This window comes from Streptopelia decaocto, assembly GCF_964273445.1.
Source record: "Streptopelia decaocto genome assembly, chromosome: 1".
NCBI lineage: Eukaryota > Metazoa > Chordata > Aves > Columbiformes > Columbidae > Streptopelia > Streptopelia decaocto.
The window spans coordinates 15,076,308-15,088,742 of record NC_138663.1 but is presented as its reverse complement, the minus strand read 5'-3'; the positions used below and the strand labels follow the sequence as shown (position 1 = coordinate 15,088,742).

The 12,435-nt window shown below is 40.7% G+C and overlaps 1 protein-coding gene across 5 annotated transcripts in view; it reads left to right on the top strand.

Annotated features, from left to right (window-relative positions):
• SRPK2 (SRSF protein kinase 2) overlaps window positions 1–12,435 on the top strand; it is a 142,216-nt gene that overhangs the window by 35,615 nt on the left and 94,166 nt on the right. For 2 of the 5 annotated variants that reach the window (XM_082046951.1, XM_082046950.1), the window contains exon 2: window positions 12,364–12,427. The exons of the other annotated variants lie outside the window; for them this stretch is intronic. In XM_082046951.1, the coding sequence (XP_081903077.1) occupies window positions 12,390–12,427 (38 nt within the window). In that variant the 5' untranslated portion in view covers window positions 12,364–12,389. The remainder of the gene's footprint in view (window positions 1–12,363; window positions 12,428–12,435) is intronic. 5 annotated transcript variants of the gene reach the window in all.

Genomic DNA, 12,435 nt, shown 5'->3' with positions numbered 1-12,435 from the left:
ACTAGAAGACTTTCATAGCACTCCCTTAACTGGAAGTACCTCACATCTTTTCTTTCCATTTTTGTGAGTATAGTCTGTTCTTTTCCTACATAGTCAATACTAGATATTCAGTACATGTATGTATTATACTGTAGTTACATTCAGACTTTACAAAGAAAGGCATCTGAAGATTTAAAGGTATTTCTGTTCCTTGCAAAAAAGGAAGTGTAAGTAGAAGAATGAAGATTTTGGCCGAGTGCGAAGTTAATGGTGTTAGGGTGTTTAACATTTGTATCCGTTTAAATAAACAGAAAAATCCCCAGTATCTTTTCATGTTGCCTCATAAATCCAGGGCACTGGCAATTAAAGACTGAAAATGGTATATTTGAGAAACAAACTTGAAAGATGATTAGAAGGTTCCTCCTTTCGTGGGCACTGCATGCATGTTGAAAATTCGTCATCAGTACAGTTTTATCTCTGGTAATAATTTTCAAATTTAATTTTTCTTATAGCTTTACTAGAAATACTGTTTCTAAAAGCTTAAACTTGATTGAGATGCAATTTAAGGATAGGTAGATCTATTTAGTTAGCAAAAATAATATTTTAAAATGAGAGAAAGATGCCATATTAATAGGGAATCATACTTGTTCTCAGGTGTGATTGTTACCGCTTTGTTGCTACTGGTTGTCCATTACAACAGACAAAGATTTCCTTCTGTGCCATGTAACTTATTTGTTCTTTCATTGGCAGTGGTTACGGTAGCAGGAGGGCAGACCCAGATGTGAGACACAGATATTATTACAGTTAGCACATGTGCATTTCGGATGACCAGAAAGTGGTGATGGTTTCACGTTGTTTGTTCTGCCAGCTGTGTGCGTCACCCCAGAGATGGCAAAGGCATCGTGTGCCGGTGCCATGGTCCAAAGCCTTCTCCTTGCAGTAACTGATGTTAGTCTGACAGGCTCTAACAGGGGTGTTCAGTGTCCTTCGAGAGTTCGTATGGGCCCTTCAGTTGTCTTTTTGACAAGAAACAAGCTGCAGAGAGCATGCTGAAGGATGGCAAACTGGTCAGATATGGAATTCCGAGGTGTGTTGTAATGTTGGGAAGGTTGCTGTGAGATAAAGCCATAGATTCCCAGAACCTGGACTGCACAGTGGATATGGACGGGCTTATTTACACAGCAGTTGTACAGTGTCCAAATGAAGGAACCATCAGTAAAACCAGCAGGAGAATTGGATGTTACGTGGTGAGTGTTGCATAGTTCAGCTGACATCAGTGTCTTTGGGCAGTTTTAACGGCCGCCGGGGATGCTTCTCCTGCTGTTGTTCACAGACGCTCTCATTCCTTCTTTATGTAAAAACACTACTTTGTTTCTCTCTTTTTCCCCTTGTCTCCTTCTTTATAAATGCTAAGGAACATCTTAACTGAAGTGACAGAGATGACTCTGTAACCTGCCCAGTGTTCCTAAAGAGTTAGGCTTTGGTAAGATGATCACCACGTGGACCCGTGTCCCACCAGGGCACAACTGACCGCTCAAGTGGGGAGGTTTTTGACTTGCTTTGTGCTCAGGATAACATGTACTTTTCTGATGGAGCTTTTTCTGAGAACTGTTAGTCCTCTCATGAGGCCAGGAAAGGTGAAACAAGTCCTGTCTCCCATTCTAGAGGGACCGAGCTGAGAATGTCCTCTCCAGAGCTGAGAATCCAAGGAATATAGCGGCCTGATGATCTGCTGGATAAGAAACGTTGAAAACCTTGCAAGAATATTTGGAAAAGCCGGTTATGTATATGCCATGGTGATGTTCACAATATAAAAACTTTGACAGAACATCCTGAAAAACATCCTGTGAATATCCTTTCAAAATATCTCAATTTATAAATATTTCTATTATGAGGATTTCTAACTGTAAAATTTGTAATAAAAAGTAAAAACATAAAGCTTTTTAGAACAGTGAATGATAATAAAAAATAAGACTAAGGAGAAATTCTAACCTGGAGTTTAAGATTATAACATGTATTCAATAATTGTGACCCAGTTTAATCCTTTTGGGTAAATCATGTAGCTTTATCTCCTAGGAGAGAGACAGGAATTAGAGTGTGTGCAAGATTTTATGAGTCATTGCTTTAGACTTTAGAAGGTAACATATGCTTGACTCATTTTGGATGAATAGAAACCTGTTTTTTCATAAGACTGGAATTTAATTTGTCGTTCTGCAACATTAGAGCAAGTTTTTTTTTCTTGAATTTTAAGGAAAAAGCACATAACAAATGAGTGGAAAAATCATAGTATTTGAACAGCACATGAGGTATTTAGGCAAATTGTAGACCTGAAAGAAAATATTATCAGAAGAATCCCAACACAGTAACAATTGTACGGTAGATTGTAAAATGAATGAATTAGAAATATTTCAGATTAGAAATTGGAAATTATCCATTCTGTCTAGTGAGTTAAGACAGTAAAGATACTAGAAGTGATGTGGTTTAAGGGTGTGAAAAAATTAACACCCTGTTATTATACCAGAGGTTGAATTTCTTTCAGCTTTGGCAGAAAAGCTGCCACCCACACCCAGCCAGCCATTCACCTCGCTCTAGACAAGGTTTAAAAACCGCAGCTAATCACTTATTGTGTTTCAACTAACAGTCAGAACTTCTTAAATCACTCTGTCTTTAACTGCACAGCTGTTCCTCTATGAAAATGTTTTTTACCTAATAAGAGGAAACAATTGGCAGCTGACTTTAAAGGTCAGGAAGATACATTTTAACATACTTGTGTGGCTTTTGTTTTGTTTTGTTTGTTTGTTTTGTTTTCCCCAGAATGGATAAACTTGTAGGAATAAGATTTCAGTTTTCCAGCAACTCTGAGAAATGTTCTCAACTCTGTCTCTCTTCCCTCAACAGAAAACCTTCCTCATGAAGGTTAAATGCATGTAAATAATAAAGTTAATACAATATAAATAATATAAGCCATGTTATAAATAATGTTAAAGACATAAATAATTAGAAAATGACAAGCACAGTCATATTTGGGGTTAATAATGTTTTCTTTGGTGTGCTTTACTGGTATTTAATCTGCCAAGTAGTTATGCAAAAAGAAGTTTAAATTCTGTATTTTTTTTCTTTGAAGAATGGCTTTTTGTACAACCACAGATTTCCAAACATACGTCAGGCAGAGTTGGTTATTGGGCTGAGATGCAGGAGAGAGGGAAAAACAACAACTTGGTTTTGGGTGTGCATCTGGGACAGCAAATGCTGCCAAACCCAGGAGAACTACCAGAGTGAAGAACTTCTCTTAATGTCACCTTTGTGTTTCAGTAAGCACTTTATTAATGAATGCCACAGCCTGGCAAGAGATCAAATGCCAGATTATGTCAACAAGGCTTAGTTAAAGTTACGTAGGTGACTTAAAAGAAATTCAAAGGCACAGTTGTATTTAACTGCACTTCTCATTCCCTGCTTATAATGGGTTTATAATGGGCCATTTTTAGAGTAATTGTAGCATATCTTAATGATTTTCTTCTTATATAACTAATACTTCCTCAACTTTATCCACAATCTTCCCTTCAAAAATTTCCATATATAAACATAAACAAGAAGTTTGAGAATTTGGCTGTATTAAAAATTCCTCCAAGGTATTAATTATGTGACTTGGGCTGTATACTTATATATTTGGAAACTAAATATTTAAACAAGTAAAAGGCAAACTCATCTGTGTATTTTGTATGCTTTTTTCCCTTTTGGAAAAGCGGAAACAAACTTTGACTGTATGATGGAGACTTTCAAGCTTCTGGTTTCCACCTTGAGATCTCCTGCAGTGCATGTTCCCTTCCTACCATGTTTCATTCCTTTCTGCATCCCGTGCTTTTCTGTGTCCTCCTTATGGTGAAGATTCAGTTAAATGAAGTTTTAAAATTATAGTACTAGTGTTGCTATTTTTCTTGAGTACAAAAACACTGTTCAGTAAGTTCTCAATGAATGGTCTTTCATTTTCCTCTGCAAAAATAAGGCAGCGGCTGCCATTAGAGGTATACACTGTCTTTCAGAGTGGCTTTGGCTTCCATAGTGGCAGTGCCATCTGGATGAAAGATGTCTGTCTGTCAGCATTAGGATTGACTTATCTCTTGGGTACTGATGGGGGCCTGGTGGCCATTTTGAAGGCAGACAGATTTTCCTCAGAATATTTTGTAAAAGTATTGTTTTTCAGCCTCAGCTCAGGTATGGAAAACTTGGCTTGAAAGGATAACTGTCGTATGTGCAAAGCTGCGCATGAGTAGGACCCAGCTTTACTTGGTGCTTATGTGTGGACTTGTACAGCTCATACAAATAAAGGATCTGTGCTTCCCTTTGTATCTTTTACATTCAGAGCAGTAACGTGACTCTTACATAAATGTTTAAAATACTGTGCTTTTGGTACTACAGACTTTTTTTGTACGCACTTTTATGAAAGGCAGGGGTTAGCTTTATCAATTTGAAGTAAACAGGTTTTTAAAATGATTATTTTAATATTTCAAGTATGGCATAACCTAAAAGTTCGATTGTAATTTCCTCATGCCCTGAGCAAAAATATTATTTATGATGCTGAAGAGGAATAATACTAAAAATATTAATGTAATCTCCCCAACAGGAGATTGCAAACAGCTGTTCTTCTGTCACTTGTTCTTCAGTGAGTCAGTCACTGGCTTATGGATCAGCATTGCTGGGAATGTTATGCGTAGGAGACCTGCAGAAGTCCATAGAGCTACTGTTTGTTTTTCTCACTCTAAAGCTTAGTAACATCTGGAAGAACAATTTATTTTAATATTCGCTTGTTGATCAAATTTAGGCTGGCTCTGCATTTGTGCCATTTTGAAACCCCTGGTGCCAGAGCCTGTGATTCCAGCAGTGCACTTCATAGAACTGTTTCTTATTTTAAAAATACTTAATCTAAAAGAGGTCAAGGAGTAAACCTCTGAAGTTGTGTGTAAATCATTGAATCGTAGAATGGTTTGGGTTGGAAAGGACCTTAAAGATCATCCAGTTCTAACCCCTGCCATGGGCAGGGACACTTTCCACTAGACCAGGTTGCTCAAAGCCCCATCCAACCTGACCTTGAACACTGCCAGAGCATGTGGCATCCACAGCTTCTCTGGGCAGCCTGTTCCAGTGCCCCACCACCCTCAGGGTGAAAAACCTTTTCCTTACATCTAATCCAAATCTACCCTTTCAGTTTAAAGCCATTCCCCCTTGTCCTATCACTACATGCCCCTGTAAAAAGTCCCTCTCCAGCTTTCTTGTTGGTCCCTTTTAGGTACTGGAAGGCTGCTATATGGTCTCTCCAGAGCCTTCTCCAGGATGAACAACCCCAACTCTCTCAGCCTGTCTTCATAGGAGAGCTGTTCCATCCCTTTGATCATCTTCATGGTCCTCCTCTGGACTTGCTCCAACAGGTCCATGTTCCTCCTGTGTTGGAGGCCCCAGAGCTGGGTGCAGGACTCCAGGTGCATTCTCACCAGAGCAGAGTAGAGGGGGAGAATTGCCTCCCTCAACCTGCTGGTGACACTTCTGATGCAGCTTAGATATGGTTGGCTTTCTGGGCTGTGAGCTCACATCGCTGGGTCATATGGAGCCTCTCATCAACCAACAGCCCCAAATCCTTCTCCTCAGGGCTGCTCTCAATCCATTCTCCACCCAGCCTGTATTTGTGCTTGGGATTGCCCCTACCCGTGTGCAGGACCTTGCCCTTGGCCTTTTGAACTTCATGAGGTTTGCACAGGCCACCTCTCAAGCATGTCAAGGTCCCTCTGGATGGCAGCTCTTCCCTCCAGCATGTCGACCGCACCACACAGCTTGGTGTTGTCAGCAAACTTGCTGAGGATGCACTGAACCCCACTGTCCATGTCGCTGACAAAGACATTAATAGCGCAGGTCCCTATACCGACCCCTGAGGAACGCCTCTTGTCGCTGGTCTCCACTTGGACATTGAGCCATTGACCACAACTCTTTGGGTGTGACAATCCAGCCAGTGCCTTATCCACCAAGTGGTCCATCTGTTAAAGCCATGTCTCTCCAATTTAGAGACAAGGATGTTGTGTGGGACAGTGTCAAATGCTCTGCACAAGTACAGGTAGATATTATAGATATTGATGGGGAAGGAGATGTTTAAATATACTGTAGAAAAAAGGTTAAAAGCATCTTGAGCTTGTGTCCTAATGTATATGCTGCACAGAAAACTGAAGAAAAGCACTGAACCTACTAGATAATGATCAGGCTAAATTAACAATACATGTGGTTGAGCCTACTTATTAGTTTAAAACTGAGTATATTTTTCTTGCATATGTTTAGTATCATGTTTATTTTAGAGGGGGCATATAGAATTTTGTATGGCGGGGGTTGACATTGCAACAAATTGAAGGTAGTATGTTTACCTGCCACTCTGTCTCTTCCCTTGCTCCCAAAAGGCAAACAAACCAGCTGTATTAGTTGAGTTTTGCAACAGTGGTTCTCTGCCCTGGATAAATTTAATACATGCATTGTCAGTAAGGTATTTTAATCTTGACTGATGAACGTGTTGTAGACCACTGAGATAATCTGTTTGCAATAGACACGATTAAGTTTTTAGTGAAACAGTGACTTCCCTCCGTTGACTTTGGTGGTGACTCTGTTATATACCCATATGTCATAGGGAAAAATTTGTGCAGTGTTGAATACCTTGTCCACGCTTTTCCATCTGTGCTTAAGCAGCAGCTAGGGTGTTTTTTTTCTTTTGTTGTGGAGAACTCTTTTTTTTTTTTTTTTGTATTAGTAAAAACAAATAAACAAAACTCCAGGATAGATATACTCCCCTGTTCCTTTTTTTTCCAGATTATGTGTATATTCCTCAGAGTTTCCTAATTCCCATGGCAGATTTTTGTTCTCCTTCTTTCACATTGTTGAAATAAAATAGCTTAACTTCTTTGGCTTGTCTGGAGAGTTTATTCTTTTATCCATTCTGAGGTAGTTTGTTCTAGATTCATTATGGAAACTTCAGGTTTCTTGCAGCCTTTGGCATGAAGCTGTCCTACAAATTCCCTTTGAATTTAGAAACTGCCAGCCTCTCTTCTCCATTTTTCCAAGCCTGTTGTCTCCTCTTTTTTGGCAGAACAAGTGATTTTTCTCTACAAGGAGATTCCTTTCCATTTTAACTTTATCTGATGCATTTTTCTCTGACCTGACCCACAATCTACACCTGAACATCTCAGAGGAGGCAGCAACTGGGCAAAAAAAAAAGTCTGAGCACAGATTCCTGTAAATACTTTATCTCTGCTTTGCTTTGGCTAAAAAAAAACAAACCAAACCAAACCATGATGGTTATGAAGCCATGTTGCGCAGTGCAGAGCCTTTCTGAGCTTGTTTTTTATTTTCATTCAATCACAGCTTGAATAGTATGGCTTTAAAGACTTAGTGTATCTGCTTTGCTCAGGTCTTGGATGAGAGCCAGTTGTCTGCCACTTGATCTGTACACAACATAAAATTACTCAAAGTGGGCTGAAAAAGTGCATGGAATGACTGAGGAGTTGGTTACAATGATACTGCTGCCCATACCTGAATTTATTGTTATTTTGTAGCTTGGGAAATGTATTGTATTAGCTGCTGCTTTGGGATTTGCTGGCATTAATTTTCATTAATTTTCATATTTTTTCAGCCAGAGTGTTATGATCTATTTCTCTGGATGCAGGATACTTATAGTGCCATCTTTTTGTTGCCTCTGAAATTAGGATAGTCCAAAAATCTTCAGTGTGAATATAAGTGCTTGCTTGCTAAGCAGAGTTTCACTGTACAGCTGTGCATTGATCAATATACAGTTATCTAATAAACTCATACAAGCCATTAAAGGTGTTGTTCTTTGCATCTCCAACGGGTGTTGGTCCTGAATAGCCCAGCATTTACGTCTGTGCCACAGCACTTGAGGTCAACCCAAAGTTGAAGTGTTAGTTCTCTGTGTCACGTTGGAGAGGATTGAACCAAGAGGCCTTCAGGAAGAGCTGCTCGGCTGTAGAACTCTTCTTCTTTTTTTTTTTTTTAAAAAAAATTAAACTTGAAGTTATTACTCCAATTTGCATTCTTTTGGGCTGCGAAGGCTGAATTAGTGGGTGGAAGGGTAACCACCATTTGGAGGGTTTTTTTCTTTTTTATGTAGACTTAGGATACAATTTGTGTGTTCTAATTATTTCTGTAAGGGAGCCCAGATTTCTGGATATGTAATTTATAAATAATCAAAATAAACAAGTGATAACATTGCTGTTTCTGCAGCTGTTTTTCTCTTATGGTTTAAAAGGCACTTAGTGTAAAACTCATCTGTCTTATTTTGGGGATATTATTTCCATGGTAAGTTTTGTATCAGAAGTGATAATGGTGGTATCAGTGTGACCTTGGGAGTGAAGTATGGATGTATAAAGCTACAGATTTGCTTTTAAACATGAAGAAAATGGGTCCACTTGCAAAAATCTCAGATAGCAGAGACAAAATATAGGTAAATCCCAAGTAAGAAAATATGTCAAAATAACAGGAGAGAAGCAGAGAAGGGAAAGCAAGAAAAACCCCAAAATGTTGTGGTGGAAGTTTTACCAGCATGTGGAATGAAACACTCATTAATGATGCTAGATTTTTTTTTTTTTTCTGGGAAGTCTCATTTTATTTAAATTTTTCTTACCACTATATTAAATAAATCTTTGTTGCGAAACTAAATTATGTGCTGGAGTGCCATCAGGGAGAAATGTCTTTGTGTACCTCTTAGAACATCCAGATTTCACATTTGCAGTGAAGTAACTTATATTTTGGATTTTACTTTTAAAATCTTGTAGTGTGTTGTTAGCGTTATTCTCCTGGGGAATCTGGCAGCTCATGGCCTGGGTGGGTGTACTCTTTGCTGGGGAAAGAACTGGCTGGAGGGCTGGACCCAAAGAGTTGTGGTGAATGGAGCCAAATTCAGTTGGCAGCTGGTCACGAGTGGTGTTCCCCAGGGCTCAGTATTGGGGCCAGTTTTGTTTAATCTCTTTATCAAAGATCTGGATAAGGGGATTGAGTGCACCCCTAGTAAGTCTGCAGATGTCACCAAGTTGGGTGGGAGTGTTGATCTGCTGGAGGGTAGGAAGGTCATACAGAGGGATCTGGACCGGCTGGATCATTGGGCTGAGGCCAATTGTACGAGGTTCAACAAGGCCAAGTGCCAGGTCCTGCACTTGGGTCACAACAACCCCAGGCAGCTCTACAGGCTCAGGGAAGAGTGGCTGGAAAGTGCCTGGGGGAAAAGGACCTGGGGGTGTTGATTGACAGCAGCTGAACATGAGCCAGCAGTGTGCCCAGGTGGCCAAAAAGGCCAACAGCATCCTGGCTTGTATCAGGAATAGTGTGGCCAGCAGGACTAGAGAAGCGATTGTCCCCCTGGACTCAGCATTGGTGAGGCCTCACCTGGAATCCTGGTGTCAGTTTTGGGTCCCTTGTGACAAAAAAGACATTGAGGTGCTGGAGAGAGTTCAAAGAAGGGCAGCAAAGCTGGTGAGGGGCCTGGAGCTCAAGTGTGATGAGGAGTGGCTGAGGGAACTCGGGTTGTTTGGCCCGGAGAAGGGAGACTTTACCAGTCTCTGCAGTTACCTGAAAGGAGGTTGTAGTGAAATGGGTGTCAGTCTCTGTTTGCAGGTAACAAGTGATAGGACAAGAGGAAATGGCCTCAAGTTGCACTGGAGGAAGTTCAGATTGGATATTAGGAACACTTTCTTCACAGAAAGAATTGTCAGACATTGGAACAGGCTGCCCAGGGAAGTGGTGGAGTCACCATCCCTGGAGGTGTTTAAAAGACACGTAGATGTGGTGCTTAGGGACATGGTTTGGAGGTGGGCTTGGCAGTGTCAGGTTAACGGTTGTACTTGATGATCTTAAAGGTCTTTTCCAACGTAAATGATTTTGCAATTCTATAATTCTATATGAAATTAGAAAAAAAAAAAAGTTGGATTTTGAGATTGAGGAATGTAGTCAGTGTCAAGGATCTGTGGTAGAGGACATGAACTTTGGTTTGCACCTCCAAATTGTCAATTCTGTCTCTGTCCAAAAGTGAGGGTAAGCAACTGAGAGAGCTGCTTTCCAACATTCCTTCATACAGAAGGAAAAAAAAAAAAAAAAGAGTAGAGTACTAAAGGGGTAAGCTTTCTCCACAAAATTGTCCAAAGCTTTAGTCTACTCCATCCCACAAAAATTTCTGTGGTGTAGCTTTTGTAGCTTTTAGCATTTAGTACTGACAACATAAATGTGTCATCAGAATGTGTAATGAAGCATCCTGTTCTTTTGAACCATATTGGGTCAGAGGATGAAGAGACAACCCGTAAGGAATTGTGGGTGAGCTGGTCCTTAAAAAAAAACCCACATATACTTTCTTTTAACCTATATTATATGAAATAGTCTATATTCAGAGACCTGTCAAAGTAATATTTTTTTTCTGAATGTTCTTAAAGGCCATCTCTTTCAGATAAATATTTTTGCAGTGTTCTGAATACCTGATTAAGTGCTGCAGTAGAAGTTTTTGATCTTGCCATGCTACTGTTCTTTGATCTGTTTGATCTTTTGCACTGCCTTCAGACAGTTTAAATGTACATGTGTTGGAAAATACTGTGTTATGAAAACACTAATATTACAAGGTTAGCCTTCCTCCACTTGTTTAAAATAATCTTTTAAATCAGTAACAATGTATGCAGTGCATTGTATAATTTGTATGATCAACACCAATGTCAAATGTTGCACTAAAAATCTGTTATAAAATAACTGTGTGATTGTATGGTTGGAAATGAAGAGCTATTAAAACTGTTAATGGAGCCTTTATGCAGTGCAACATTGTTGTCAGAATTTTTTTTTACTATAATGTGACTGGGCCTTTCAGTGATCAGGTGGATATTTGGTGTTTCAAGTTCTTAGCCACTGTGCAGTTCTAAGTCTTACTTAATAGCTATTTTTCGAAGCCGTAATAGCTATTTTCAAGACCTGGGATGGGCAATGTTAAAAGAAGTTTTACATGGGCCTTGCAGTCGTGTGTTGGAGGCAGTTGTGGTCATATGAACATTTCAAAGACATCTCTTGAAAGCTCTGAGGAGCAATGTACTTTGGATGCAAGAATGGATATTCTTGTCGGCTTCTCTGGTCTGCATGTTTTGGTAAGAACAAGTCGCATACGCCTAACCAGGTGATGATCGCTGCTAACTTGTAGCCCTTCCACAGGAACGTGAGGGGGGTAAACCCATTCATGTATTAGGAACAATTTTTTAACTTATGTGAAAAAAAAATCTGGTTTCTCCTCTTGTGTTTTTAGAAATTTCTGAGTTTTTTTTATCTGGAATACATGTAAAAAAAAGAAAAAGAAGTCAGGTTGAAGCTCTTCTGTTGTGGAATGGTTAATCTCAAAGAGTTGAAGTTTATGTTGGTTGTAAACAAGTGGACGTAGTCTTAATGTTGTGCACGGTTTAGCAGTATTTCCACAAGTGGCACTACGGTCTCCGGCAAGGATGTCACATTTGTGACATTATTCTTTGATTTTTTGGGGTTCAAATGTCTTGATTTCAGAGCTTCTGGTGAATTAATTTTTTGGCAGCGTCTCTGTTCTGCTTGGATGGGATGAGACGAGGGACAGGCGGCATCTGCCCTGGGCCAGGTGTCCATGCGGGGCTGTGCTGGGACCACGGTGATGGGGAATCAGCCCGGGTTGGGCTGGTGGCTGCTTACACTTGGTCCTTATGAGTGCTAGACTGGTAATTAATATATATTTAAAAAAAAATAAATATAACTTTTCTAAGTATATTTGGAGGAGATTGGAGATAGAGCACTGAAAAATACAATCCAGGTGTGTGTAGCGCTTCCCATGCCTGATTTCTAACCCATGTGTGAAAGTAGTGATTTAATACTTCATTCTTTGTGACAAGAATGATTCAAAGAGCCATATTTTTGAGGGCTTTTGATCTGAAGGTTTCCGAGGGTGCCCATTGCGGCTTAGACAACTAACCGTGAGGATAATCTGTTACATAAATCCTTTGTTTGGCGCTTTCCCCCCCGCTTAGAAACTCACCTCCGCGCACCCGCGGGCAGCGCTGGCGCTGGGACTCGCCCGGTAACCGCGTTGGCTCCGGCTGGGGAGAGGCGCCCCCCCCCCACCGCCCGCGGAATGGTTCCGCCCGCCGCCGTGCCCGGTCATGTGCGCGGGCCGGCCCGGCCCCGCCGCCTCCCGCCTCGTCCCCTCAGAGCGCGGCTGGGCCGGCCCTCGCACCCGCACCCAGGCTGCTGCGGCCTCCTCCCGAACAAAAGGGCTGAGGGAAATCAAATCCTCCGCTTAATAAGACTTTGGAGAGCGAGGGCCGGGCGGTCTCGGTTGTGAATATTCTCTGATTTTTCCAGAAATCAAGCAGAAGATTGAGCTGCTGATGTCAGTTAACTCTGAGAAGTCGTCCTCTTCAGAAAGGTACGGCT